Source organism: Sphaerodactylus townsendi, linkage group LG03, assembly GCF_021028975.2.
Source record: "Sphaerodactylus townsendi isolate TG3544 linkage group LG03, MPM_Stown_v2.3, whole genome shotgun sequence".
NCBI lineage: Eukaryota > Metazoa > Chordata > Lepidosauria > Squamata > Sphaerodactylidae > Sphaerodactylus > Sphaerodactylus townsendi.
Window position 1 is genome coordinate 21,897,090 of NC_059427.1, and position 23,920 is coordinate 21,921,009.

At 49.0% G+C, this 23,920-nt stretch overlaps 1 protein-coding gene across 1 annotated transcript; it reads left to right on the forward strand.

Annotated features, from left to right (window-relative positions):
* On the forward strand, positions 1-23,920 carry LOC125429882 (SRSF protein kinase 3-like). Its single transcript, XM_048491431.1, has 12 exons — positions 1-252; positions 4,575-4,671; positions 6,011-6,119; positions 8,844-8,931; positions 11,291-11,378; positions 12,855-12,961; positions 14,106-14,268; positions 18,364-18,446; positions 19,607-19,714; positions 21,847-21,916; positions 21,998-22,090; positions 23,352-23,920. The coding sequence occupies exons 1-12, from the start codon at positions 247-249 to the stop codon at positions 23,534-23,536; spliced, it is 1,197 nt and encodes a 398-aa protein (XP_048347388.1). The 5' UTR covers positions 1-246; the 3' UTR covers positions 23,537-23,920.

Here is a 23,920-nt window from a genome sequence, read left to right on the forward strand (position 1 = left end):
ACTGTTCCGAAGTTGGTACCACGTTTCCAGGGACAGCAGAAGGCGATCCGATCCCGTCCCTCTTTCATTGCCACATACCTTTGATGCAGAAGGGCGCCCCTCCGCCCCCTTTTCCAGCCACAGGGACTAAAAAGGGAAGCCATGGGAATGTGTTGGGCGGCACTCCCAAGGACTCACAAGCAGTGTGGTTGTGGGCTGCTTAGAGGGTGATCCCTACCAGGGTCCGGAGGGGAGTCCTGATGCACCATGGAGGTAAGTTTGAAGCAGTTGTTATATTGTTTTCAGGGGAGCAGCATATAACGATGGTGCTCAGTGCTGGAATTTTAGGAAATGCCGGAAGGGATCTCGTGCCTTAAGAGACTTTGAAGAACTCTCATGTTGCCACCTGGTTTGTTTTGCATGATCCTGGGTAACAGTTTGTTGGGAAGTCTAGACTTCTTCACGCAACGTGTGATTGGTGTTTGGAATATGCTGCCACAGGAGGTGGTGATGGCCACTAACCTGGATAGCTTTAAAAGGGGCTTGGACAGATTGATGGAGGAGAAGTCAATTTATGGCTACCAATCTTGATCCTCTTTGATCTGAGATTGCAAATGCCTTAGCAGACCAGGTGCTCGGGAGCAGCAGCAGCAGAAGGCCATTGCTTTCACATCCTACATGTGAACTCCCAAAGGCACCTGGTGGGCCACTGCGAGTAGCAGAGAGCTGGACTAGATGGACTCTGGTCTGATCCAGCTGGCTTGTTCTTATGTTCTTATGTTCTTATTGTTTTGCTAACCCATTAAATTATTTGAAAGTTGGATGCCTTTCTAGTTGAAGATACAACATACATGCAATGCCAGGGACCCTACTGGCAACTCCCAGGAAAAAGAAGCCTTTGCCCCCCCTTAAGAGCTGATTTGATGGATTTGTATAATGACCTATATTTGTGGAGGGAGATGCTCTGTCGAGACAGCAGGGGATTGCTCTGTGCACCCGTGCTACAAATCCCACATTGAGCTCAAATGCTCCTGTGGGAATGAAGATTGAAAGTTCTGCTTTTACATGTATTTGCAAAATGTTAGGATTGCTGAAGCGCACAGATGACATTCCAAAATGTGGCTGTCTGGCACTTGGAATCTGGCAGGCTTTGAGTGCAGTGTTCATGCAGCAGTGGCGCAGTGGTTAAGAGCAGGTGCATTCTAATCTGGAGGAACCAGGTTTGATTCCCCGCTCTGCCGCCTGAGCTGTGGAGGCTTATGTGGAGAATTCAGATTAGCCTGTACACTCCCACACACGCCAGCTGAGTGATCTTGGGCCAGTCACAGCTTTTCGGTGCTCTCTCAGCCCCACCCACCTCACAGGGTGTTTGTTGTGAGGGGAAAAGGGCAAAGAGATTGTAAGCCCCTTTGAGTCTCCTACAGGAGAGAAAGGGGGGATATAAATCCAAACTCCTCCTCCTCCTCCTCCTCCTCCTCCTCCCTTAAAGATGCCAAAACATGTTCGAGTGAGAACGCGTGAGAACCACTTCTTCTTTCTGCCTGTCTGGACAAGGGGGACTGTGCTCTCCCCACAGAGGCCAGGTCAACTTTCACCAGAGGATGCCTGGTCCTTTCAGACAATCCTCCCTAATCCATCTGAAAATCCAAGCAAGGGCAGCCAGGAACCTGAGAGCTGGCCTGGCATCTTTCCAACGCTGTGCAGCACAGCAGGTTCGCTGGCTCGGTGCCATCCTTTGAACATCTCCAGTGCAAACCCATGAAATAATTTCTGCCCTGACCCCTGCAGAAACGCCAGGAATTCTTGTAAGAGCCCAGCTCGAGAATCCAAGGAAGGAAAGGCATGTGGGTAGGAAGAAGGGAGTCCAGGAGGCAGGTAGGAGACACCCTTTTCCTGCCTGCTCAGGTCCAGAAGGGGAAAGGCATGAGGGACAAACAGACGACGGGAAGCGATACGGAAGAGGAATGAGTTTGACTCCACGGGAGTCACGTTCTTCAGCTATCTGGAATTCTTTCTCAGGCAGAATGCTGAAGAAAAGAAGCCACAGGGAAGGGAAGAAATGTGGCTGCGATGGAAGCTGCCCGGAGCCTGCAAGGGGAAGCGGGCCCGGCAAATGCAATCATAATCATAAATAGCCAGTTGTTTTTCTCAGGGTCCAGATACCTCCATCCAGATTCTAGAAGGTTCTTTTCCCTAGAACACCGCGCAAGAGAGATTCCATCTTGGATTTCTCCCCCTCCAGTTCCATCCTAGCTATTTTCACACATTCACCGACTTGTAGAGGGAGGCGGGAGAGCGCCGGATGGCACCTGCTGCCCGGGCTTCCACGAAGGCTGGTGATCTAAGCACAGTGTACAAACTATACACTGAGAAAGGCAGGCCCCCTAGGGTTGCCAACTCCAGGTTAGGAAATTCCTGGAGATTTGGGGCAGAGTCTGTAATGTGGAAGGAACTCAGCGGGGATGTGATGTCACATAGTTCACCCTCCAAAGCTCCAAAGGGGAACTAATTTCTGTAGTTGGAAGATAAATTTTAATTCCTGGGAGATCTCCAAGCCCCATCTAAAGGCCGGCAGTCTAGAGGGCAGGGAAGTTCTTGGTGGCTCTGCAGAAAGTTCATAGTTCCAAACCCAGGTTCCTCCCTGCCTCATCCTCCAGGAATTCCACAATCCAGCCCTATTAGCCATTCATATTGGAGTAAACCAGAGTCTGCCTGGTTACTCACGACAGTCGTGGGAGTCAGGCAGTGATTGGCTAGGTCTAAACAGCCTTCCACACCCAAGATTCCCTGAGAGCTCCCTCTACTGGGTGTCAATAAGGAACCGGCTTGGGAGAGTTCATTGCCCCAGCTGAAGACTGTGCTATTGGCTACCTATATGGATGGATGGTTGTAGTCACCTATGCTGAGCTCCTACAGCAGAAGGGGGGAGGGCTTTGCTGATCAGCCTGAACTGTTGCTGAACTTACCAGAAGAGTTGTTGTGGAAAGGGGAGAAGGCCACCTGGACCTGCTATAGGAGCCTCCTCGGCTTGGTCATATTTCAGGTACTGTGCTAGAATATCCCCTTCATCTCAGTCAGGTGGTTTCTTAGTCAACGGTGCATGCATCAAGAGTTGTTTAGAATTGGGAGTCTAAAAAGAAAACCCACTGAGGAAGTTTAGGAAATTGTATAAACAGAGCTTGCCCTTTATAAAGAAAAGAGAATTGATTAATGTTGTAAAGTGACAGGATTTATGCAGTTATGATACAAATAGTAATCCAAGAGGACTTTATGCGCCAGGAATGTGCTAGCTGAGCTCACCGGGAGAGGCTCTGGGGAGCCACTTCGGCTGTGGAGACCCCGGACCGGTAGGAGCAAACAGTCATGTGCCTCCCTTGATTACGTTTCAGGATTTAGATGCCCAACATCACTATTGTGCAACAGAAAGTACCACAACAAGATAGTTATTTTAAGCACTGTTGTGTAGTCAGTTGGATTTTTGTTTCTTTTACGGGAAGAGCCCCTGTTGGACATTTCAGACTGGCCCGTTGACATTGCTGTAGACTGTTTTACAGTTCTCTTTTCTGTGTGTGTGTGGCGGTGAAGTTTATGAGATGCTTGCTAGTCACCCTAATTTGGAGCAACTCAAGGTGAGTGTTGCTATCGTGGCCAAGCAAAATTCTACCACTACGTTGTAGGGGTTAAGGTGTCAGACTAGGATCTGGGAAACCCACGTTTGGATCACCACACTGATATGGAAGCTTGCTGGGTGACCTCTGAACGTAATTTGCCTTGAAAACCCTACAACAGTGGTGGCGAACCTATGGCACGGGTGCCAGAGGTGGCACTCAAGCCCTCTCTGTGGGCACGCACGCACAGAGTTCATCATGGGGGGGGGGGCGGAAAATCCCACACACACCCCACACACACAACTAGGCTGGCCTGGGCACGGTCCTTTACCTGGGAGTAAGCTCAGTTGCTGACAATGGGGCTTGCTTCTGAGTAAACCCTCCTAGGGTCGTGATTCACCCATTGGAAGAGTTGCATGGTTGCTTCAAAGCAAAGCCACCGACTACCACCAAGCTTACTCCCGAGAAATGCACGCCTCGGAGCCAACCGTTTTTCTTCACTAAGACCTCAGTATTCAGGGTAAATTGCCATGTTGGCACTTTGCGATAAATAAGTGGGTTTTGGGTTGCAATTTGGGCACTCGGTCTCAAAAAGATTCTCCATCACTGCCTTACAATGTCGCTATAAGTTTGATGGCACAAAAAAAATTCTCCAATCCTCTTCTGGGCTTGGGTAGGATTCCTGTGCCCACTCTCTATTGTCCTGGTACTGTCCAGCATGGTCTACCTTCAGCCCCTACCAGTCCAAAAATCCACCAATTGCCACTACCATCTATAGGCTCCATATAAATAATGTGAAATTAGCAACGTATTTCAACTGAACTTCTATATTTCTCTGGCTTTCCTCACGTGATTGGTTCTGTGAGTTGGATCCCTCTGTGTCTTCGACTGGTTTTTCTTCTGGCTTACAATGGAAGAGAATCGATCAACTAGCATAAGATACTAATGATTTCCTTGGCCTTTAGCTGTCATGTCTCCTTGCCTTAGACAGCTTCAAGTTTTGGTCCATCCTGCGACGCAGGGAGTTGCGTTCCTAACATGGATACTTCCGAATGGTCAGAAGAGGCCCCAGCATCTTGTTCAGGTGAGTGGCAGGTATTGCTAGAAGAGGGCACCTAACTGCCTGTCAGATCAACAGAGTAAAGCACGGAAACTGGATGAGCTACCTCCAGAAAAACACTCGCCCAAAACAGGGAAGTACAACAAACTGATTTATAGCATGAATGACAAGTCTAAACGCATTAATAGTATTATAAATACATTCTTATACATGCATAGAATTGCACTGGAATCAAGTTCATTCATAAATCCCACAGACAGGAGACCATTCATGAGTAGAGGCAATGTTTCAAAAGTCAGTTTGTGATGGTGTAGGTAAATCATGTGGGCATGTGGGAGCCAGTTGCTTACCAACCACCAGAAGAAGATTGTAAATTAGACGTGCTGGAGAAGACAAGCCCTTTCCAAACTCTGGAAGAACGTTGGATTCAATACAAAGAATGCAGAATAAACTTTGCAATCACCTTTGCATCACCTTTGCAGAACGCTTTGCGGGCTGTAGAGTGTTTTCGAAAGAATAACCTTCCTCAGTGTATATATTCTTTTGCGTTCATACTGTTATGATTAGTCATCAAAGTGGCTACAGCGCGCAAAGCGTTCTGCAAATGAATGAACTTGATTCCAGTGCAATTCTATTCATGTATAAGAATGTGTTTATAATACTATTAATGCATTTAGACTTGTCATTCAGGCTATAAATCAGTTTGTTGTACTTCCCTGTTTTGGGCGAGTGTTTTTCTGGAGGTAGCTCATCCAGTTTCCGTGCTTTCCTTTTCTCCCCTCGCCTTTCGTTTTCCTCTCAGATCAACAGAGTATACAGATGGTTCTGGTGGGTTTTCCGGGCTGTGTGGCCGTGGTCTGGAGGATCTTGTTCTTAACGTTTCACCTGCATCTGTGGCTGGCATCTTCAGAGGTGTATCACAGAGGGAAGTCTGTTACACACTGTGTCCAGTGAGAAGGGAATGTTTGGGGTATATATTGTCCATGTCCCAGGGTGGGGAACCAATCAGTAAGTGTTTGGGTGGAACTTGTTATGCAAAGATGTGGTTGATAGTATTGTATTGTATAGTATTCACTAATACTACTGAATCACTCCCTGGACTGATAAGCCCCACCTGCAATACAATACCTTCAATGCACATACAATACCTGCACCTGCAATACAGTACCTGCAATACACCTGCAATACAATACAATGCACATTCAATACACTTTCACAATGTTTGCAAGTGGATTTTGCTCTTCCGCACAGTAAAATCCAGCTTCAAAGTGCATTGAAAGTGGATTGAAAGTGCATTCTTCTGCATATGCAGGAGGGGCCTTAGTAACACGTTTGTTGACGCCTCCCTTTCCTCTTCATGCAGAAGGTCACTATCCAGCGACACAAGGAGAAGTCTTCAATGGAAGATACCAAGTGGTACAGAATCTGGGGTGTGGCTACTTCTCAACAGTCTGGCTTTGCCAAGACATGGGGTGAGTAAGCCAAAATGGTCTGTTCCCATAGCCCACGGGGGTCATATCTCCCGGGTGGAGGCCGTTTGGGTCATGTGGGGGATGGAAAATCACTCCCACACCTTTCTTCATTCCCCCCTTGCCAGGCCCTGCCTCTGGCTAAGGTAAGTGAGGTGGGGGGGCACAGGAAACTGGGGGGGGGGACTTGGACTCTGCCCCAGGCTCCATTTCCCCTGGCTACGCCACTGTCTGTTCCTAACAAGAGACATTGGAAACCCTCCATCCCCTGTCATTGGCAACTCTAGACTGGAGAGATCCATTCCGAGGATGAAAGTGGAAGCTCTTAATGGGAGTGGCTTCCTCTGCCCAGTGGCATGATGGGACAAAAACCCATAAGAGCAAGTATGGCGTAATGATCCAGACTAGGATCTGGGAAGCTTGAGTTGGATTCCCAGCTCTGCCATGGAAGACTGCTGGGTGACCTTCGGCCAGTCACACTCTCTCACTCTAACCTACCTCACAGGGTGGTTGTTATGAGGGCAGGACAGAATGTTGTAAGCTGCTTTGGGTCCCTTTTGCGGGGGTGGGAAGTGGATATAAATAAACTAAATAACTAAAGTATAACTAAATAACTAACTTTAGCATAACTAAATAAAAGACTAGGAAATACCCAGAGCTCTGGCCATTGGGTTGCCAATTCTATGCTGGGCAATGCATGGAGATGTTGGAGGGCGGAGCCTGAAGACGGAGTGGTTTGGGGAGGGGAGGGGAGGGACTTCAATAGAGTATAAAGTCATAGAGTCCGCCTTTCAAAGCGGTATTTTTTTCTCTGTGGGAGCTGATCTCTATTGCATGGAGATCAGTTACAATAGCAGGAGTTCTCCAGCTGCTGCCTGGAGGTTGGCAGCCCTACGTGGCTGTCAGTGGTTTGCAATGGGGCAGTTAAGGAGGAACATGTCAGTGCATTCAAGTATGTCCAGGGACAGAAACTGGGAGCATGCTTGGAGGTGAGGCCGGGCCACACTGCACGTAGCTTCTAAAAGCAACTGACATGGATTACAGCGACACTAGGGGGAAAAGACATTTAACTCTACCCCCCTGCTGAGCTGATTCTTTGATCTGAAGCACCCCCTCCCCCACTAAGCTGCCTTAAACCCCAGTGGGAGAAAAGACAGCCACAGTATGTATGTCTCCTTCCCCCTTTCCCAAGATCACAGGAGCCCAAGGGGGCCATTCCCACTCGGCAAAAGGCTGCAGAGGAGAAAATGAACCTCTTCCCCTTCTTTACTGCCGGAGCCCTAATCCATCCCATTCTCATTTGTTTCCTCGCTCAGTTCAAAGTGGAGGTTCTGCCCTTTAAAGCCCAAATGGTTGGGGCCAAAGTAGCTGAAAGACCGTCACCTCCCATGTTGCCCAGCTCAGCAACTAAGATCCTTTCGTGGGGGGTTGGGGAGGGACAGGAGATTGTAAGCCCCTTTGAGTCTCCTTACTGGAGAGAAAGGGGGGGGGATATAAATCCAAACTCCTTCCTCTTTTTCTTCCTCTTCCTCTCCACAAGCCCTTCTCTCTGTGCCCCTGCCTTCAGACGCTACAGTGTTCAGTTTGTCACGCAGGCTTTGGAACTTGTCTCTTGGCAGTGGTTTGGCCAAGATGTCTGCTGTCATCATATCAGTAGGACAGTAGTGAAGTTTCACAGTTCCTTCTGCCTGTAAGAATCTTACATATTGATCCTTAATTCCAATGTGTTTAGTACGTGCACTGTTCTTTTCTGAAAGAGAAAGAGCTATACAACTCTGGTTATCTTCTAGCGTTTGTACAGGTGAAGGTTCATCAATACCAAAATCTTCTAACAACATTAAAAGCCATTGTAATGCGAGGCAGGTGGTATCCAAAGATGGGGCCTCATCCCCTGTGAAATGCCCTTCCCCTTCCCCTTGACCTTCAAGCTTGGCTGGACCCCACAATGCTTTCTTTTCGCACCTGGCTGAAAGTGTTTTTTGATGAAGGGCTTTTTAAAAACACAGTTTCAGCCTGGAACCTTCTGTTAAGATGTGAATCTGTTTTTACGGTCAATGTTTTTATGTTGGCCTCCCCATCCCCGCCCATGATGAATTTTAATTAACACCTTTTGATGTTGTTTTACCTATATTTATTTTTGTGAGCCGCCTTTGGAAGGTTCCTGAAGAGAAAGCATAATTGAAGAAAACAGCAACAACAACATTGTAGCTCTTCCCTGTCTAAATTATGCATCTCTATCCCTTGTCCTAACAACAGCCTGAATCTTGTGGACATCAGAAACAGAGCTGTGGTGACGTTTGTATTCTAGGCCCCACCTGCTAGTAGAATTTGCAAATTACCCAGGAGGCTGCAAATCACAGCCCAGGCACTTAACTCTTCCTGCCTTCACCAATTACCTTCCTTGAAATGCAACCCAGACTGTTTTTTTTTCAGCTCATTTTCTCTCCTTCCCCTGCCCAGTCTCCAATATCAGCTAGGGGGAAAACTCAGCTAGGGGGAGGCTGGAAGAAAACTGCACAGTGAGAGGGCAAAGCATTTGCATGGTCAGACTGGCAGGGGCTGATGGGAATTGTAGACCATGAACATCTGGAGAGCCACAGGTGGCAGACCACTGAACTAGTGAGTCCAGAAAGGGTCCAGCAGGGTCTCCCGATTCCTGCCAATCAGTGCCAGGGTGGGTCCTTGTTGCTTCCTCTGCAGCCAATCCGTGGTGTCTTTTTTTTCCAGGAGGAAAAGGTGTGTGGCTGTGAAGGTGCCGAAGGGAGGGGAGGATTTTGTCGAGGCAGCCCTGGATGAAGTGATGCTCCTGCGCTGCGTATGTAACTCTTCACACGACACGTTCTAGCTACTGGTGTAGTGGTTAAGAGCAGGTGGATTCTAATCTGGAGAACCAGGTTTGATTCCCCGCTCCTCCACCTAAGCGGCAGAGGCTTACCTGGTGAACCAGAGGTGTCCCCGCACTCCTACATTCCTGCCGGGTGACCTTGGGCTAGTCACAGTTCTTTCAGAACTCTCTCAGCCCCAGTTACCTCACAAGGTGTCTGTTGTGGGGAGAGGAAGGGAAAGGTGCTTGTAAGCCACCTTGAGTCTCCTTACAGGAGAGAAATCCAAACTCTTCTTCTTCTACTCTTGGAGTTCTTCGCAGAGTGAGCGGCCTCACCTAGGATTTCCACATTGAGGCAAGTCCCTTCCCTTCCCTTTACTTTAAGGTGACCAGACGTCCCGCTTTTGGCGGGACAGTCCCGCCTTACACCAATCTGTCCCGTGTCCCTCGGGGTTTTTTACCTGTCCCGATTTTGCCTTCTGGGGCGCTCCAAAAGGCAGTGTGCTCCTGCGGCCGCGTGCGTGCACACCCCCCCCCCCGTCCCAGTTTTAAAAGGTGACAATCTGGTCACCTTACTTTACTTGACAGCACAGCAGAAAGGCCTCCTATGAGCCAGCTCTGTTCATGAAAGAGGCACTCTGTCATCCCAGGATCTCTGTTTGCAGCCAAGTGGATGTGGAGGCAGTGCTAACATCACTTCAGAACATGGGGTTAGGCCCTCAGTTATCCACAGACAGGGTTATCCCCAGTGGTGGGATCCAAACATTTTAATAACAGGTTCCGACGGTGGTGGGACTCAAACAGTGGCGCCACTGCACACACGCACTTCCAGTCCCTATTGGGCAGGGAGGTTGCTTTAGTAACCCCTTCTCGGCACTCAGAAAAAATCAGTAACCACTTCTAGAGAAGTGGTGAGAACTGGTTGGATCCCACCTCTGGTTATCCCCCCCTGCCCCCCCCCCCATTCAGTCTGTATGTCTAGAACAGGGGTCTTCAAACTATGGCCCTCCAGATGTTCATAGACTACAATTCCCATGAGCCCTACCATTTGGCCATGCTGGCAGAGGCTGATGGGAATTGTAGTCCATGAACATCTGGAGGGCCATAGTTTGAAGACCCCTGGTCTAGAACAACTTCATAAATTAAGGTTGCCCACATCCAAGTGAGGCCTGAAGATCCCCTGGTATCACAACTCATCTCCAGCCCAGAAACCAGTTCCATCGGAGAAAATGGCTGCCTTGGAGGGTGGGGTGTTGTACCTGCTGAGGCCCCTCCCTCCCAAAACCTCACCTTCCCCAGGCTCCACTCCCCAAACCTCCAGGTATTTCCCAGCACAGAGCTGACGGACCTATTCACAAGAGCTGAAAAACAATAGATATTCTCCACAGGCAGATGCTGAACTGGTACCAGTTGGAATGTAGAGGCTGAGGCTGCCCAGGGGGTTTGCTCTGGCCCCCTGTGAGGCCAGTTGGATGACCACACTTTGGGGGAGCTTCCAGATGACATCCTGCTCCCTCACAGCACGATGCAGCATGGCTCCTACACTTTTCCCCCTTTGGACCAGAGTAAAAAGGGAAGAAAACCCAACACACTCTTGTCTTGTGCTCAAAGGGGGAGTGGTGGTTCAGGGCCCTTCCCCACTTACCTTAAACCCCGCGCTACTCTCCTCAAGTAGTGCGGTGTCCCCCGGCACTCCCCACGACAGGGGCGGTGACAGTGCAGCCGCCCTGACGCTGACGCTGTCGTGCCCCCTCAGCGTGCGGCATCCCTGGCGCTCTTGTAAACGGCGCCATTTGATGACCCCACGCAGAGCACGGGGTCGTGGGGACTCCCGGGCGTGCACCAGGGATGCTGCGCGTTGAGAGCAGCGCGCGGCATAGTGGGGATCGTGGAGTGTGGGGAAACGCCCTCAGTTGTGAGGTGGGGCAAGTTGGTGGCCAGGTCACAGGGAGGCCTACTGTGGTCGATGTCCCTTGGTGCTTTTATGCCTGACGCAAGTGAGGGGTGGGAGTGGAGAGAGTAGCAAGTTACGTGGGAAGGATTTGTGCAGACGCCGCTGACCCTGATTGCTTCCGCTTCCGCAGACAGGGTGGCTTTTCCTGCCCTGGTGAGGAAGCAGCAGTGGCTCAGCCAGAAAAGTGGCTCAGCCTTACCCTATTCTCCTCTTCATCCTGGACCACAATGGGCAACTGGCAAGCCAGCCAATGAGCGTGAGCCTTTGTGGAACCCGACAGGTGGTCTCGCAGCCCCACACCTGACCCATCGCCCTCTCCCTTCCGCCACGTGTCCTCGCCTCCAAAGAGCCTCCCCCGTTGTTGTTCAAAGGCTGAGCCTGGTTCTCTTTCCGCAGGTGAACAGCAAGAGGAGGAAAGACCAAGCTGGAGACCACGTCATCCGCATGCTTGACGATTTCAAAATGATGGGCGAGAATGGCTTCCATATCCTTTGGCTTGGCGGAAGTAGATTCCAAGACGGACGGGGCAAACCTGTTGAGGCAAAGCTGGCTGCTCACCCTAATCAATGGCTGGGCAAGAGCATGGCTCAGCGGTGGGGGTGGGGGTGGGACCCCCTCCTGCAGCAGCAAGATCACAGCTGAGCAGAGAAAATGAAACAGGCTGTGGGAGGGGAGTCTCAGCAGCCGTGGCACACTCTTAAAAGCCAGCATGGTTTAGTGGTTAAGAGCAGGTGGATTCTAATCGGGTGACCTGGATTTGATTCCCCACTTTTCCACCTGAGTGGCAGAGGCTTTTCTGGTGAACCAGATGTGTTTCTGCACTCCTACATTCCTGCCAGGTGACCTTGGGCTAATCCCAGTTCTTTGGAATTCTCTCGGCCCCACCTACCTCAAAAGGTTGTTGTGGGGAGAGGAAGGGAAAGGGGCTTGTAAGCCACCTTGGGTCTCCTTACAGGAGAGAAAGGTAGGATATAAATCCAAATTCTTCTTCTTCTTTGTACGCCGGGACTTTATTCCACAATGAAAATGAACACAAACTGACTCTCCTTCTCTCTGGCTTCTGTGTAGATAAGCAGAGACTCCACAGGGAGAAGGCGTAGCAGCTGAAGGCTAGGGCACAATTGTGAAAATGATGCTGAGCGCTCTGTGGTCGGAGTTCCCAGGGGTGGTTTTTCTTTTGAACTAGGGCTTTCCCTCTTCCCTGCAGCATTTTTGTTCACCTCCCCCCCACCACCATTTTTCAAACCAGAAGAGAAGCTCTTTTTCCCTTGTTGATGCAAAGATGTGGGTATTATACACAGCGCCTTTACATTTTCCCTGCAAGTAGATCATCAAGCTATGTCCTGTTAGGAAAACAGCAGGGTGGGAAGGGGAAAACTCCCCTGCTGTTGAGCTATCATGGTCTCCATTCACAGTTGCACGCAGCTACTTCTAGAAATGGGGAAATGGGTGCTGTGTGGTTCCCTGTTTGGGGAAACGGCTTGGGAGCATCGGATTCACACCTGCTTCCCTGCATTGTGTGTAGTGTAAGGTGACCATCTGGTGATCCGGGACGGGGAAGCGTCCGCACGCGCAGCCGCAGAAGCGCACTTCCTTCTGGGGCTTGCCGTTTGCCGCCCTGTCACGCTTGCGCCCTGTCACACTTGAGTCACGCTTGCGCCCCAGAAGGCAGTGCGGCAGCCTCCCAAAAATCAGGACAATTTGCAGAAATCCCGGCCGGGGCAGCAGGAGACAAGAAGTGTTTAAAAGGCGTTGGCAGTCCCGCCAAAAGCTGGGGCGTCTGGTTAACCCTAGTGTAATTAGGGGAGGCCTCTTGATTGCTGCTCTCTTGGCCTTCTTGAACAAGCAGATTATAGGGAATGTGGCTCAGAAGGATCCCGGTCTGGGTCTAAGATCTGCTGCTGGAGACAATTAAGACCAGAACTTTGGCAGTTCATGGATCCCTGACTCGGACCCCTACATGTGTGCTTAGTGTTTGAGCTACTGGGCCCTTCGCTGCAGTCCTTGCTGAGCTGTCCGGGCGTCCGAGGTCTCCCCTTGCCCTTTGTCAAGAAAGCGACACATCAGGTAAGGGCGGACCCCGTTTTTTATTATTTCCTTCCAACTGTTGTTTTTCCACCCCATTGAAAGAACTGAAGCTGGGGTGCTGTGTGGTTTCCGGGCTGTATGGCCGTGTCCTAGCAGCATTCTCTCCTGACGTTTCGCCTGCATCTGTGGCTGGCATCTTCTGAAGATCCTCTGAAGATGCCAGCCACGAAGGTCTGGCATCGCAAACGCCAGGAAATACTGTTGCCAGAATACAGCCATATGCTCCAGAAACCACACAGCTCCCTTTTAAATGCGATAAACCATGAAAGCCTTTGACAATACATAGAACTGAAGCTGAAAATGGCTAATTTGGAGAGGCTGGATTCTATGAGATTCAGTGCCGAAGGGAGGGGGAACTGCCCACGCACCCTCTCCTGCCCATGCCCCTAGCATGTGACTGCAATGGTGGTGCCCCGGGCGAGCTGCCCCTGATGTCCCATTGCAGCTACGCCTCTGATGGGATTACTGACATACAAAGCCCAAAGTAGTCTGGGACCAGTATATTTACAGGACCGTCATTTCCATTATATCCCCCAATGGAATCTCCAATCTGCCAATGAAAATTTGGTTGTGGTTCCTGGCCCAAAGGAAATTCTGCTTGCCTCAACCAGGGCAAGGGCTTTTTCAGCCCTAGCTCCAAACTGGTGGGATGCTCTGTTGAGTGAGACCTGATACAGTTCCACAGGGCCTGCAAGACAAGAGCTTTCCCACCAGGCCAGAGGTCTGCAGCCTGTGGCTCTCCAGATGTCCATGGACTACAATTCCATGTAGTTCCTCAGAGCCAATTGGCCATGCTGGCAGGGGCTGATGGGAATTGTAGTCCATGAACTTCTGGAGAGTCACAGGTTGCAGACCTCGGCACCAGGCGTACGGAAGAAGCAGCAGCGCTTACCATCTTTTGGCCTCCCCCTTTACTTTGTCCCTTTCCTTTATTTTACTTTGATTAGCCCCTGAGATATGATGAGATCAGGCTAGTCTGGACCATCCAGGTCAAGGCAGCAACCAGATAAGAGGATAAAATCCTGCTGAAGCCCATAAGACTCTACTCTAGTGTAGTTCCTACTTGGTTGAAGGCGCTCATAACGTTCCGCATCAACGGCAAGTCATTCTCTGGCTCGTGTAGGTGCTCACCGGCTTACAGTTCCTGCACAAGGAATGCCGCATCATCCACGCGGACATCAAGCCGGAGAACATCCTGCTGTATGTCACAGAAGAAAGCCTGAAGACCCTCTTGCACAACATGGTCTCCTCAGGACCCCGTGAAGAAACAAAGCCACAGAGGTCAGGTACGCATTGAGCAGGACAGAAAGCTGCTGAGCGTGTTGGTGAGATGAGGGCACGTCTTCCCACGAGCCTTGTGTTCACTCTAGCCAGGCAAGAGGCCAGCCTGGTCTATGTTGGCTGCAGGCTAGGGCGGTAAAGTTCTGTAATAATACCCTGTTTCTCCTAAAATAAGACATCCCTGAGAATGTAGTATAGGTTTTGCTGAAGTGCTAATTATAAAACATCCCCCAAAAGTAAGACATAGCAAAGTTTTTGCTTGGAAGCATGCCTGTCGAACAGAACACCAGAGCATGCAGCTGTGGAGCAGAAAAATAAGACATCCCCTGAAAATAAGACATAGTGCATCTTTGCTCCCTTGCGTACACAATGCCCAGCAGGTGGAAGAAGAATATGGCAGGGAGCAAGCAGGGCTGAACCAGTGGTGGGATCCAAAAATTTTAGTAACAGGTTCCCATGTTGGGGGGATTCAAACTGTGGCGTAGCGCCAATGGGGCTGGGCGGGGCACAACAGGGGCGTGGCCGGGCATTCCAGGGGCAGGGCATTCCTGGGTGGGACTGTGGCAAGGATGCAGTATACGCCCGGCCGCTTAGGCGGGAAAGCGAATGCTGCGCAGGCGCGGAGGCTGCCCTGCGCCCGGTGCACCTCCTGCTAGACTGCTTCAAGTTCTGCGCGCTACTGCTGAGAGGAGGAGGCGTGGCAGGCAAAAAATCCGCGTGGCAAAATCACCAATTAGTAACCCCCTCTCGGCACACACAAATAATTAGTAACCTACTCTCGGGAACCTGTGAGAAACTGCTGGATCCCACCTCTGGGCTAAACCTTTCTCTTTGACATACAATTTTTTTACACACAGAGAGATTTTGACGTAGGGGAGCATTTGAAAATGTTATGCCCCCCCCCCCCCCGAAATGGTGCAGTCCATTCTACTTCTAGTGCCTGTTCAGCAGCTTACATAGGCCGTGCCTCATGTCAGAGGGATGCTGGCAAGGCAAAATAAGTCACCTGTGGGACTTTTACACATGCTTAGTTAGCTGAACACTCAAGCTACCAGTTTCTGGTGTATTAACCAAATATCCATTGAGGCATAGTAACGATGTAAAAGTGGAAATATGTAATTCTCTATTCTTTCCCAAAGGCAACGTTACTCTGAATAGGCAGTCTTCACTTAAATCGGGGAGATAAGCTAGAGACAGACAGAGCAAGAGGGGGTAACTGAGATCAATAACTAAAGTACTCCAGAATAGTCCCAAGTGGAATCTCTCAAATAAGCAGGCAGTTGTTGGTTGAAAAGTTTTATTGAAAAATAATAAAATACAAAATAAAGCGATAAAAATTAAAAGGAAAAGAATAGGGAAATCGTATATTAAATCTAGTGAAATACACACTCACAGCACACAAGAGCTGTCTAGAGAAAAGAGAGAGATGGGACAGAGTGTGGGAATGAGTGAAAATTACCGGTATTGAAAGGAGGGATCAATGGGAACAGTGCTGTGGAGGGAAAATGACCAGCGTTTTGGAGAAACAAAAGCTAACCCACTCAAGTAGGGTGAGTGAGAAGATCCAGAACATACACACACACACACACACGCACACACGCACACACAGGGACATGGGACCAATTCTTATACCCTAAGATGATAACTGCAGTGACATGAGATGTCAAAACAGAGGAAGATAAGGCGATCAAAGATAATGATTGATTGCTTTGGACCAAAAGAGAAGGATTCGCCACCATAGGGATGCAGATTTGAGGTGAGAGAAAGGTCTGCTCACAGAGCAGATATCATCTTTGAGGTGACACAAACGAGCATTTAGCCTGGCTCCTTTGTTTAGCCAAGCACAGCTTTAGGCCATGGAAACAGGTCAGCTGCCCTCTCCCTTCCTGCCTGTTAATCACAAGATGGATCACAGAACCATCCAAAATGCATCTATTTAGGGGGCAGAGGCATTGCCCTGTTCACCGATGTTTTAGGGGTATTTTACAGATGAGGGGTATCACTGTTAATAGTAGTATCTCTCACTTTCCTGAAAGGTGACAGGGTCATAGATGAATGTGGCACCAAAGTGTGTCGAACTACACCAGTGATGGCGAACCTTTAAATTTTTAAAAAAAAAAAAAAAAAAATATCCATTGTTGCTTAGTACACGGGGCAGCTCAATTCAGACAAGGCACTATTGTGCTCAGGAAATTAAAGTCTTTGGTTTGGGTTAGAATATTCCTGGCTACAATTCCTCCTCTGCTATTGACTTTTACGGTGTGGCCATAGTGAAACACAACCCTTAGTGGAACATAACAGAAAAAAAACACTGCACTACTGGCTGCTAAATATGGCACAAAACACTGACATGCACAATGTGTAGTTCTAATGAAAACATGCAAAAGTGCAAAAAAATCTTGAACCAGCTATGTAGACTTCAGCAGCCGGAAGTGTGGTGGTTTGTTCCTATTGTGTTTAGTGCTCCTACATCATGCTTCTTGTGTTTCTTTTGTGTCTGTCCCTACTTCTCCGCCTGACCTTCCTAACCAGTTTTGGTGAGCCTAGAAGGCTGCTCTGGACCCTTTAGAGGGGAAAAAAAGCATGGGGGCGGGGGGGAGCAGCACCCCCCCCCCCCAAATGCTCAGGTTGCATTTCCAGCTGAACATGTTGTACATCTGACTGTGCCACAGAGATAAATACATCCTAGCATGACATGCTCTGAAGATGGCAGCCACAGATGTGGGCGAAACATTAAAAGTAAAAACTACAACAGCCACACAGCCTGGAAAACCCACAAGAAGCAGGTTGTACATCCTTTGTGGACAGTGCGCATAAAGCTGCAGAAAAGTCCAGTGTCGCCTTGAAGTTGAACAGTGTTCAGTAGGAGCCTTCATGAGACACAGCTCACTTCTTCAGGTAGATGTGAAGGAAAGTCATATTAGGCACCCTTCTGATGCGGAAGGTTATGATGGGGTGGAGTTGAGGACCTGAGGCAGAGAAGCTTGGTGTGAATTCCATTGTTCCTGTTGGGGAAGGGGTCATGGCCCACTATCGACATGTATGCCTTGTGTGCGTAGGGTCCCATGTGCAATCTCTGGAACCTTTACATAGGCTGTTAATTGGGAGGGATGGGGGCAGAAGCACAGACAGGTTAGCTGACTCCATTTGCCCTGTTTAGACACATAGATTCCAAATCAAGTCTCGTGTTTGTCCAGCAAGTTAAATACACACACACACTGCATAGAGTTTATTTAAATATAAAAAATGTCACAGAGGGAAAAGCCTTAACTTGCCCATATGAGGATCCTCCATGATGCCTTTTTTAAAGGGCAGAACACATGCAATAACTCCCCACATCCTGTCTACTATGACCCACAGCCAGAGGTGGGATCCAGCAGGTTCTCACAGGTTCCCGATAGGTTACTAATTATTTGTGTGTGCCGAGAGGGGGTTACTAATTGGTGATTTTGCCACGTGATTTTTGCCTTAGTTACGCCCCTCTTCTCAGCAGAACTTGAAGCAGTTTAGCAGGAGGTACAGCAGTGTGCGTGGCAGCCTGCGCCTGCGTGCATTCATTTCCTGCCCAAGAACACGGTGAAACGTGTCCTTGCTACAGCCCTGCCCAGGAATGCCCCACCCCCGGAATTCCCGGCCACGCCCGTCATGCCCCGCCCAGCCCCATTGGCGCTACGCCACAGTTTGAATCCCTCCACCATGGGAACCTGTTACTAAAATGTTTGGATCCCACCACTGCCCACAGCCGCACATGTTTATATACAATTCCTTCCGGCTGCCCCTCAGATGTCACTTACAGATGTTTGGAAGCAGAGCTGAGGCTCAGAGCCCTGAACCCTCTCCACCACCTCCTGCAAATTTGCCCATTTCTCAATTTCCCCGCCCTTGCAACTAGGAAGGGGCTTCCACCTGCTGACTCTAGAGGTTTAAGCCGCATCTCCATTGCAGTCCTCAACTGAAGCTACGATGAGATCTCACACTCCTGCCACCGGATTTGGAGCAAAGCAGTGCGGCCGACATCTGGGGAGTGGATTGGGGTGTGTGGGTGTCTGTCAGTGAGGAAGTCCCAGCACTTATTTCCTTGTATTCCCTCTGTGCAAAAGATGACCTGGCTGCTCTCTTGGATTGCTGCAACCTCATGAAAATGGGAGTCAAAATTGCAGACCTGGGAAGCGCCTGCTGGACGGTGAGTCTTTCCCCCATTTTGGGCACTTCGGAGCACCATTTCCGTGTTTCTAATCCTGCTGATGCAATCAGCGCACAGTCGACAGCCAAACTCAGTAGGTTGCCATCGAGCCACGAATCAAGCCTGGAATCAAATCCTGCCGGAGCTACTGCAGTTCAGCAGAGCCTGCAAGATGGAGTTATTCCTCCAGACCTATTGGTTGAGGAAAGCAACAGCATTCTAACACAGCTGGCCTCCTTCATTCCACCCTCCCCTTTCCTCTTTCCTTTTCCCCTTGCCCTTCTCCCCCCTTTCCTCTTCCTTTAATTCATTCCCACCCTTAGTTGGAATTATTTTACGGTGGACAATATTTATAGGGATTGATGATTAATCTTAATTATGAATCTTTGTTGTAAGCTGCCCTGAGTCTGGTCAGGTTGAGGAGCGGCCTATCAACCGTCAAATTAAGAATAAACAAACAAGAATCTCAGGTAGAGCAGGCAGCAAGAGAGGCGGGCCTGCGTACAGAGAGTCACCAATGCAGCTCAGGACCCCTAGTGGCCAAGCTTGTGGGCCTTGCCCTGTCTAGCGTGCCCCAAATCTCCACTGCCTGGCACAACGGTGTGGCAGTGTGTGGCATAGAACGTCAGCACTGACTATGTATTTTGGCTGCTTCCAGCCAGCTTTTTCCCCTCAATCTCACCTCATTCCCCTTCGTACTACAGCTCCTGTCCCACGTGACTTTTGTACAGTTAGGTCCTATGACAGTGGTGGCAAACCTTTGGCACTCCAGATGTTATGGACTACAATTCCCATCAGCCTACTACAAGTTGGCCATGCTGGCAGAAGGGGCTGATGGGAACTGCTCAATCCATAACACATCTGGAGATACTCCAAGTCGCTCCCTGCAACCCTATGATCTTCTGCATAAAGGACTAAACCTTGTTTTTCACCCACAGAACAACCTACTGGGGACAACCTATTTTATGGTTCTAATGTAATGCACCATTAAATAATTAAATATATTTATTTATCATAAGCCACCATGACGGGGTGACTATTTATGCTTCGTAGTGGAGAGTGTGGGTGAAGAAGTCTTGGTAAACAAAAATAAATAGTTTATAGTAACAGCAGGCGTGTGCAAGATTTGACTTCTCAGTGGTGGGTTTCTTCTGTTTCAGTACAAGTCCTTCTCCAAAAAGATCCAGACCCAGCCCTACAGAGCCCTGGAGGTCCTTCTTGGATTGGATTACGGCACCCCGGCTGATATCTGGAGCACTGCGTGCTTGGTAGGGATGCACCCATTAGCCGTGGCAGCACAGCCAACAGTCAGACTTTGGGATGCCAACTATCTGTTTATAGGAGAGCCTTAGAGATAAGAAATGCTAGATGGTTGATTTCTAATCAACTGATAATGTTACAAAAATCTGAACCCAAGGGGGGTTATTTGCCCCATTTCAGGATTGAATGTTCAAGGAATATGATCTGATTAATTCAAGACGTAGCTCTAAGAGGGCGGTGTGTGTGTGTGTGTGATGCACCGGGTGCCCACCCCTGTGAAGTCATTAACAGGACGTTCCGGGGCAAGGGCAGAGGACGCACCGGTGCACCAGGCACTCTCCCCCCTTGCTACGCCTCTGGACATCACATCTAGTTTGGTCCCAGATATCTTCATGTTGCAGTGTTTATAGATGTGTGATGTTGTGCTCTGAGCCAATTTAGCAAACTCAGCCTTTGGCTACATGCTTATGCTCTTAAAGGACAAGCTGCCCCATCCATAACAGTTTAATAAATTTTACAGTAGTTGGGTTTAGGCAGGGCATTGGCCATTAAAATAAGAATCCAAGAAAAGCCCTGCTTGACCAGACAAGTGGTCCATGTAGTCTAGGGACTGTCTCACACAATGGCCAAACAGTTACTCTGGAGGGTGAACAATCAGCATAGGGGCCAAGGCCTTCCTCTGATTTTGATTCCTAGCTCTGGAATTCAGAAATTCACTGCCTGTGAATGTAGAGGTTCCCTTTAGTTGCCGAAGGCAGCAGCCACTGATAGACCTCCATGAATCAATCTAATTGTAAAGAGAATGTCCCACTTGAATAATTCCATCCTCAGGGCCTAAACGCTACAGGCCCCTTGGATCTTGATTCCGTGGTGACTTTGTCAGTGATATACGGTTGTCAGTCTTTCGGCTGATTGTAACTCATGCTGTTGTGAAACTGAGTGACTAACAGCACAGTTCTATAAGCTTAAATTGGAGTAACTCTCCACGAGATTGTTCTGTGAGAGGACTGGTTGCCTTCTCCTAGCAGCAAAGGATTAGAAAAGCACAAAATTGAAGAAACTACATTAATGCACTCTCAGCTGGGAGACCTCCAAGGAAGTCCAGGGTTGGTAAACAGGGTCAGACAATGACAAACTTACTTCTATTTATTGTCGAAGGCTTTCATGGCCGGAATCACTGGGGTGCTGTGTGGTTTCCGGGCTGTATGGCCGTGTTCTAGCAGCATTCTCTCCTGACGTTCAGAGGATGCTCTGAAGATGCCAGCTCCAGATGCAGGCGAAACGTCAGGAGAGAATGCTGCTAGAACACGGCCATACAGCCGGAGGCCACGGCACAATTCTATTGCCTCTTGCTTGGAAAACCTATAGAGTGCACATACATTGGCTGATTTAGCTTTGACCCGATTTAGTGCTGGCACTTTCTATCACCGAGATACAAGTCTTAAGATCCTTGTGCCTTAAAAAGTATGAAACACCTCTGGTCTGTCCATATCTAGTGTGGTTTACTGGTCAGATAAGAGACAGGGCTCCAAGTTCCATTCTGCCATGATGTTTACCATGTTTCTATCCCCAAACACCTGAGAACCATGTATGCTTGCTGTTATTCTTCAGAGAAAGGGCAGAGTAAAAATGAGACAAATGTTAATAAATGACTAAATTTGTTGCACAGGCAGAGCAGGCCAGTTGAGATCTCCAAAAGACGCTGAATCTGCAGGAACTTGCAGAGAGTGCACCTCTGATTTCATGTATGTCCTTCAAAGAAACCTCTCAAATTCATGCAATCTTGAAAGAATGCAGATCTTCCTATGAGCAAACATCTGTCATGTTTTGTATCTTGTCCTTCTTTCAAAGAGCTTGCGGAAGCATAAGTCACTCTCCATTCCTCCATTTTGTCCTCTCGACAACCCTGGTGAGGCTGAGTGAGAATGAGTGTCCAAAGAGCTTTGTGGCTGGTATTTGAACCCAAGTTTCCTTTGTCCGACACTTTAAATACTGACGTTCTGGGAGTTCATATTTGGATCGGAATTGGGAATTCTGTCACTGCACTTGAGTTTCTAGAGGAATTTCTGTAGGCCTTTTTTGGATGTCTTACCTATCTTGCCTCGTACCCGACTGACTTGAGGCCCATTTCCCATCTTAGGCTTTTGAGCTGGCAACTGGAGAACATCTCTTTAAACCTCAAGCTGGACGGTATTTCTCTAGAGATGATGGTAAGTCAGAATCTAGGTTTTCTTCTGTGACTCCGTTGCAGGAAATAGAAACTTTTCCACCTTGCTTTCTGTCCATTCCAGATCACGTGGCTCGGATCATTGAACTCCTAGGCAGAATTCCCCCCCAAATTGCTTTGTTCTGGCAACAGGCATCAGGTTTCTTCAGCAGAAAAGGTGAGAATGTGGAAGTGAGGATGGGACTCCTTTGTAAATGAGTGCGTGCATTGCATGCCTACCCTTCTTACATTCCATGTTAAATTCTACATTTGTTTGGTGTGATCATGAATGTTATGGATATCTGTCATTCTGTCACAAGGCTACGGATGCCTTTTACCAGCTGGTGAGCCAGCTGCTGCCCTTCCTGGGTGGGAAAAATATGGCCATTGGGTCAGTGGCGTAGTGCCCAGGGGGCCAGGGGGCATCTTGCCCCGGGCACATGCTGATGCAGGGGCGTGGCAGGGGGCACTGGAGCACACGCACCCCAAGCGCTGCAGTTCCCCTATCTAATGACTCTGCATTGGGTGCATGCCCTGATCCTCGGGGATAGGGCGGTATAAAAATCTAAAATAAAATTAAAAAAAATAACCTCTAAATTAGATTACTGCAAGGACTCTGTTTGGGGCTGCCCTTGGCTAGTGCCTGGAAGCTACCGTTGGTGCTGAATGTTGCAGTCATAATGTTGAATCGAGTAGGTAATAGGAACCATACCACTCCAGTCAGGTTCCATCTGGATTGGCTCCTAATTTGTTTCTGTGCCCAATTCAAAGTGCTAGTGTTGCTATACAATTAAAGTGCTATACATATTTGGGGCAGCATCCCTTAAGGACTCCCTCTCCAGTATGAACCTACCCAGTCTTTCTGTTCATCTGTCGTGAGGGAGGACCTTTACAGGCTGCCACCACTCTGGTATTGGCCTAAGGAGGGCCCAGAGTACCCTCCCTGCCCCAGACTGCTTCTTTTCCTAACAGGGAATCCCTTTCAGGTGACCAAATGAGGTCTAATAACAACAGTAATTGAAGCCACATATAGGATGAGATCTGTAAAGGCCAGTAAACAAAATAATAAAAAACATAAGAACATAAGAAAGAGCCAGCTGGATCAGACCAGAGTCCATCTAGTCCAGCTCTTCTACTTGCAGTGGCCCACCAGGTGCCTTTGGGAGCTCACATGCAGGATGTGAAAGCAATGGCCTGCTGCTGCTGCTGCTCCTGAGCACCTGGTCTGCTAAGGCATTTGCAATCTGAGATCAAACCCTAATACATCTTAAATTTACTGTTCCTAGCTGTGTCTGTAGTCTGTGTTCTGATTGTTTTTACTGTTTTATGCTGTGCTGTTATTATTAATTATTTTTAAAAGTCGCTTCATACATAGGCAAAGCAGCATCTTTTTTATTTTTAAGAACGATGTAGTCAGTGTTTTCTGTCTTGATTGGCAGGTGCCCTTCTGCGGCTGTCTCGGATCTCTTCCTACGACTTGTACCATCTCCTCACTGATAAATACCGGTGGCCAAAACACCAGGCAGCTCCATTTGCCGGCTTTCTCCTGCCAATGCTGGAGTACGTGCCAGCGAGAAGGGCACCAGCTGAGCGATGCCTTCAGCATCCATGGCTCAGAACGTAGTTACCAATAGATCCTGATCCCATGGCTCTTTGCCCCTGTCGGCTGTGACTATGATGGGGACAGGCTCTCGTGATGAATTCTCAATCCTCAGGGAATGTTGCAATGCTGCAGAGATGTACTGAGGTAAAACGGTGCCCGGAGACAAATTGTCTCCGGGCGCCGCCCCTCACTGCATCTGGGGGGGCGGGACTCCTACTTTCCTCCCCCATCCTCCGAGAGCTGCTTTTATAAGCACTGAGGGCAAGGAGGTGGGGCTTGAGGAGGCATGGAGGTGTGACCTCACCTTAAGTCCCGCCCCCAGCCTCAGCCCTTATAAAAGCAGCTCTTGGTGGACGGGGGACAGCAGTAGTTTCTGCTCTCCCCAGAGGTGAGGACAGAAGGGAC

Coding starts and splice junctions, on each gene's coding strand:
- LOC125429882 (XM_048491431.1), top strand. Junction 11,379..12,854: donor GATGGGCGAGAATGGCTTCC/ATATCCTTTGGC, acceptor TCGGACCCCTAC/ATGTGTGCTTAGTGTTTGAG. Junction 22,091..23,351: donor AGGTTTCTTCAGCAGAAAAG/GTGAGAATGTGG, acceptor CTTGATTGGCAG/GTGCCCTTCTGCGGCTGTCT.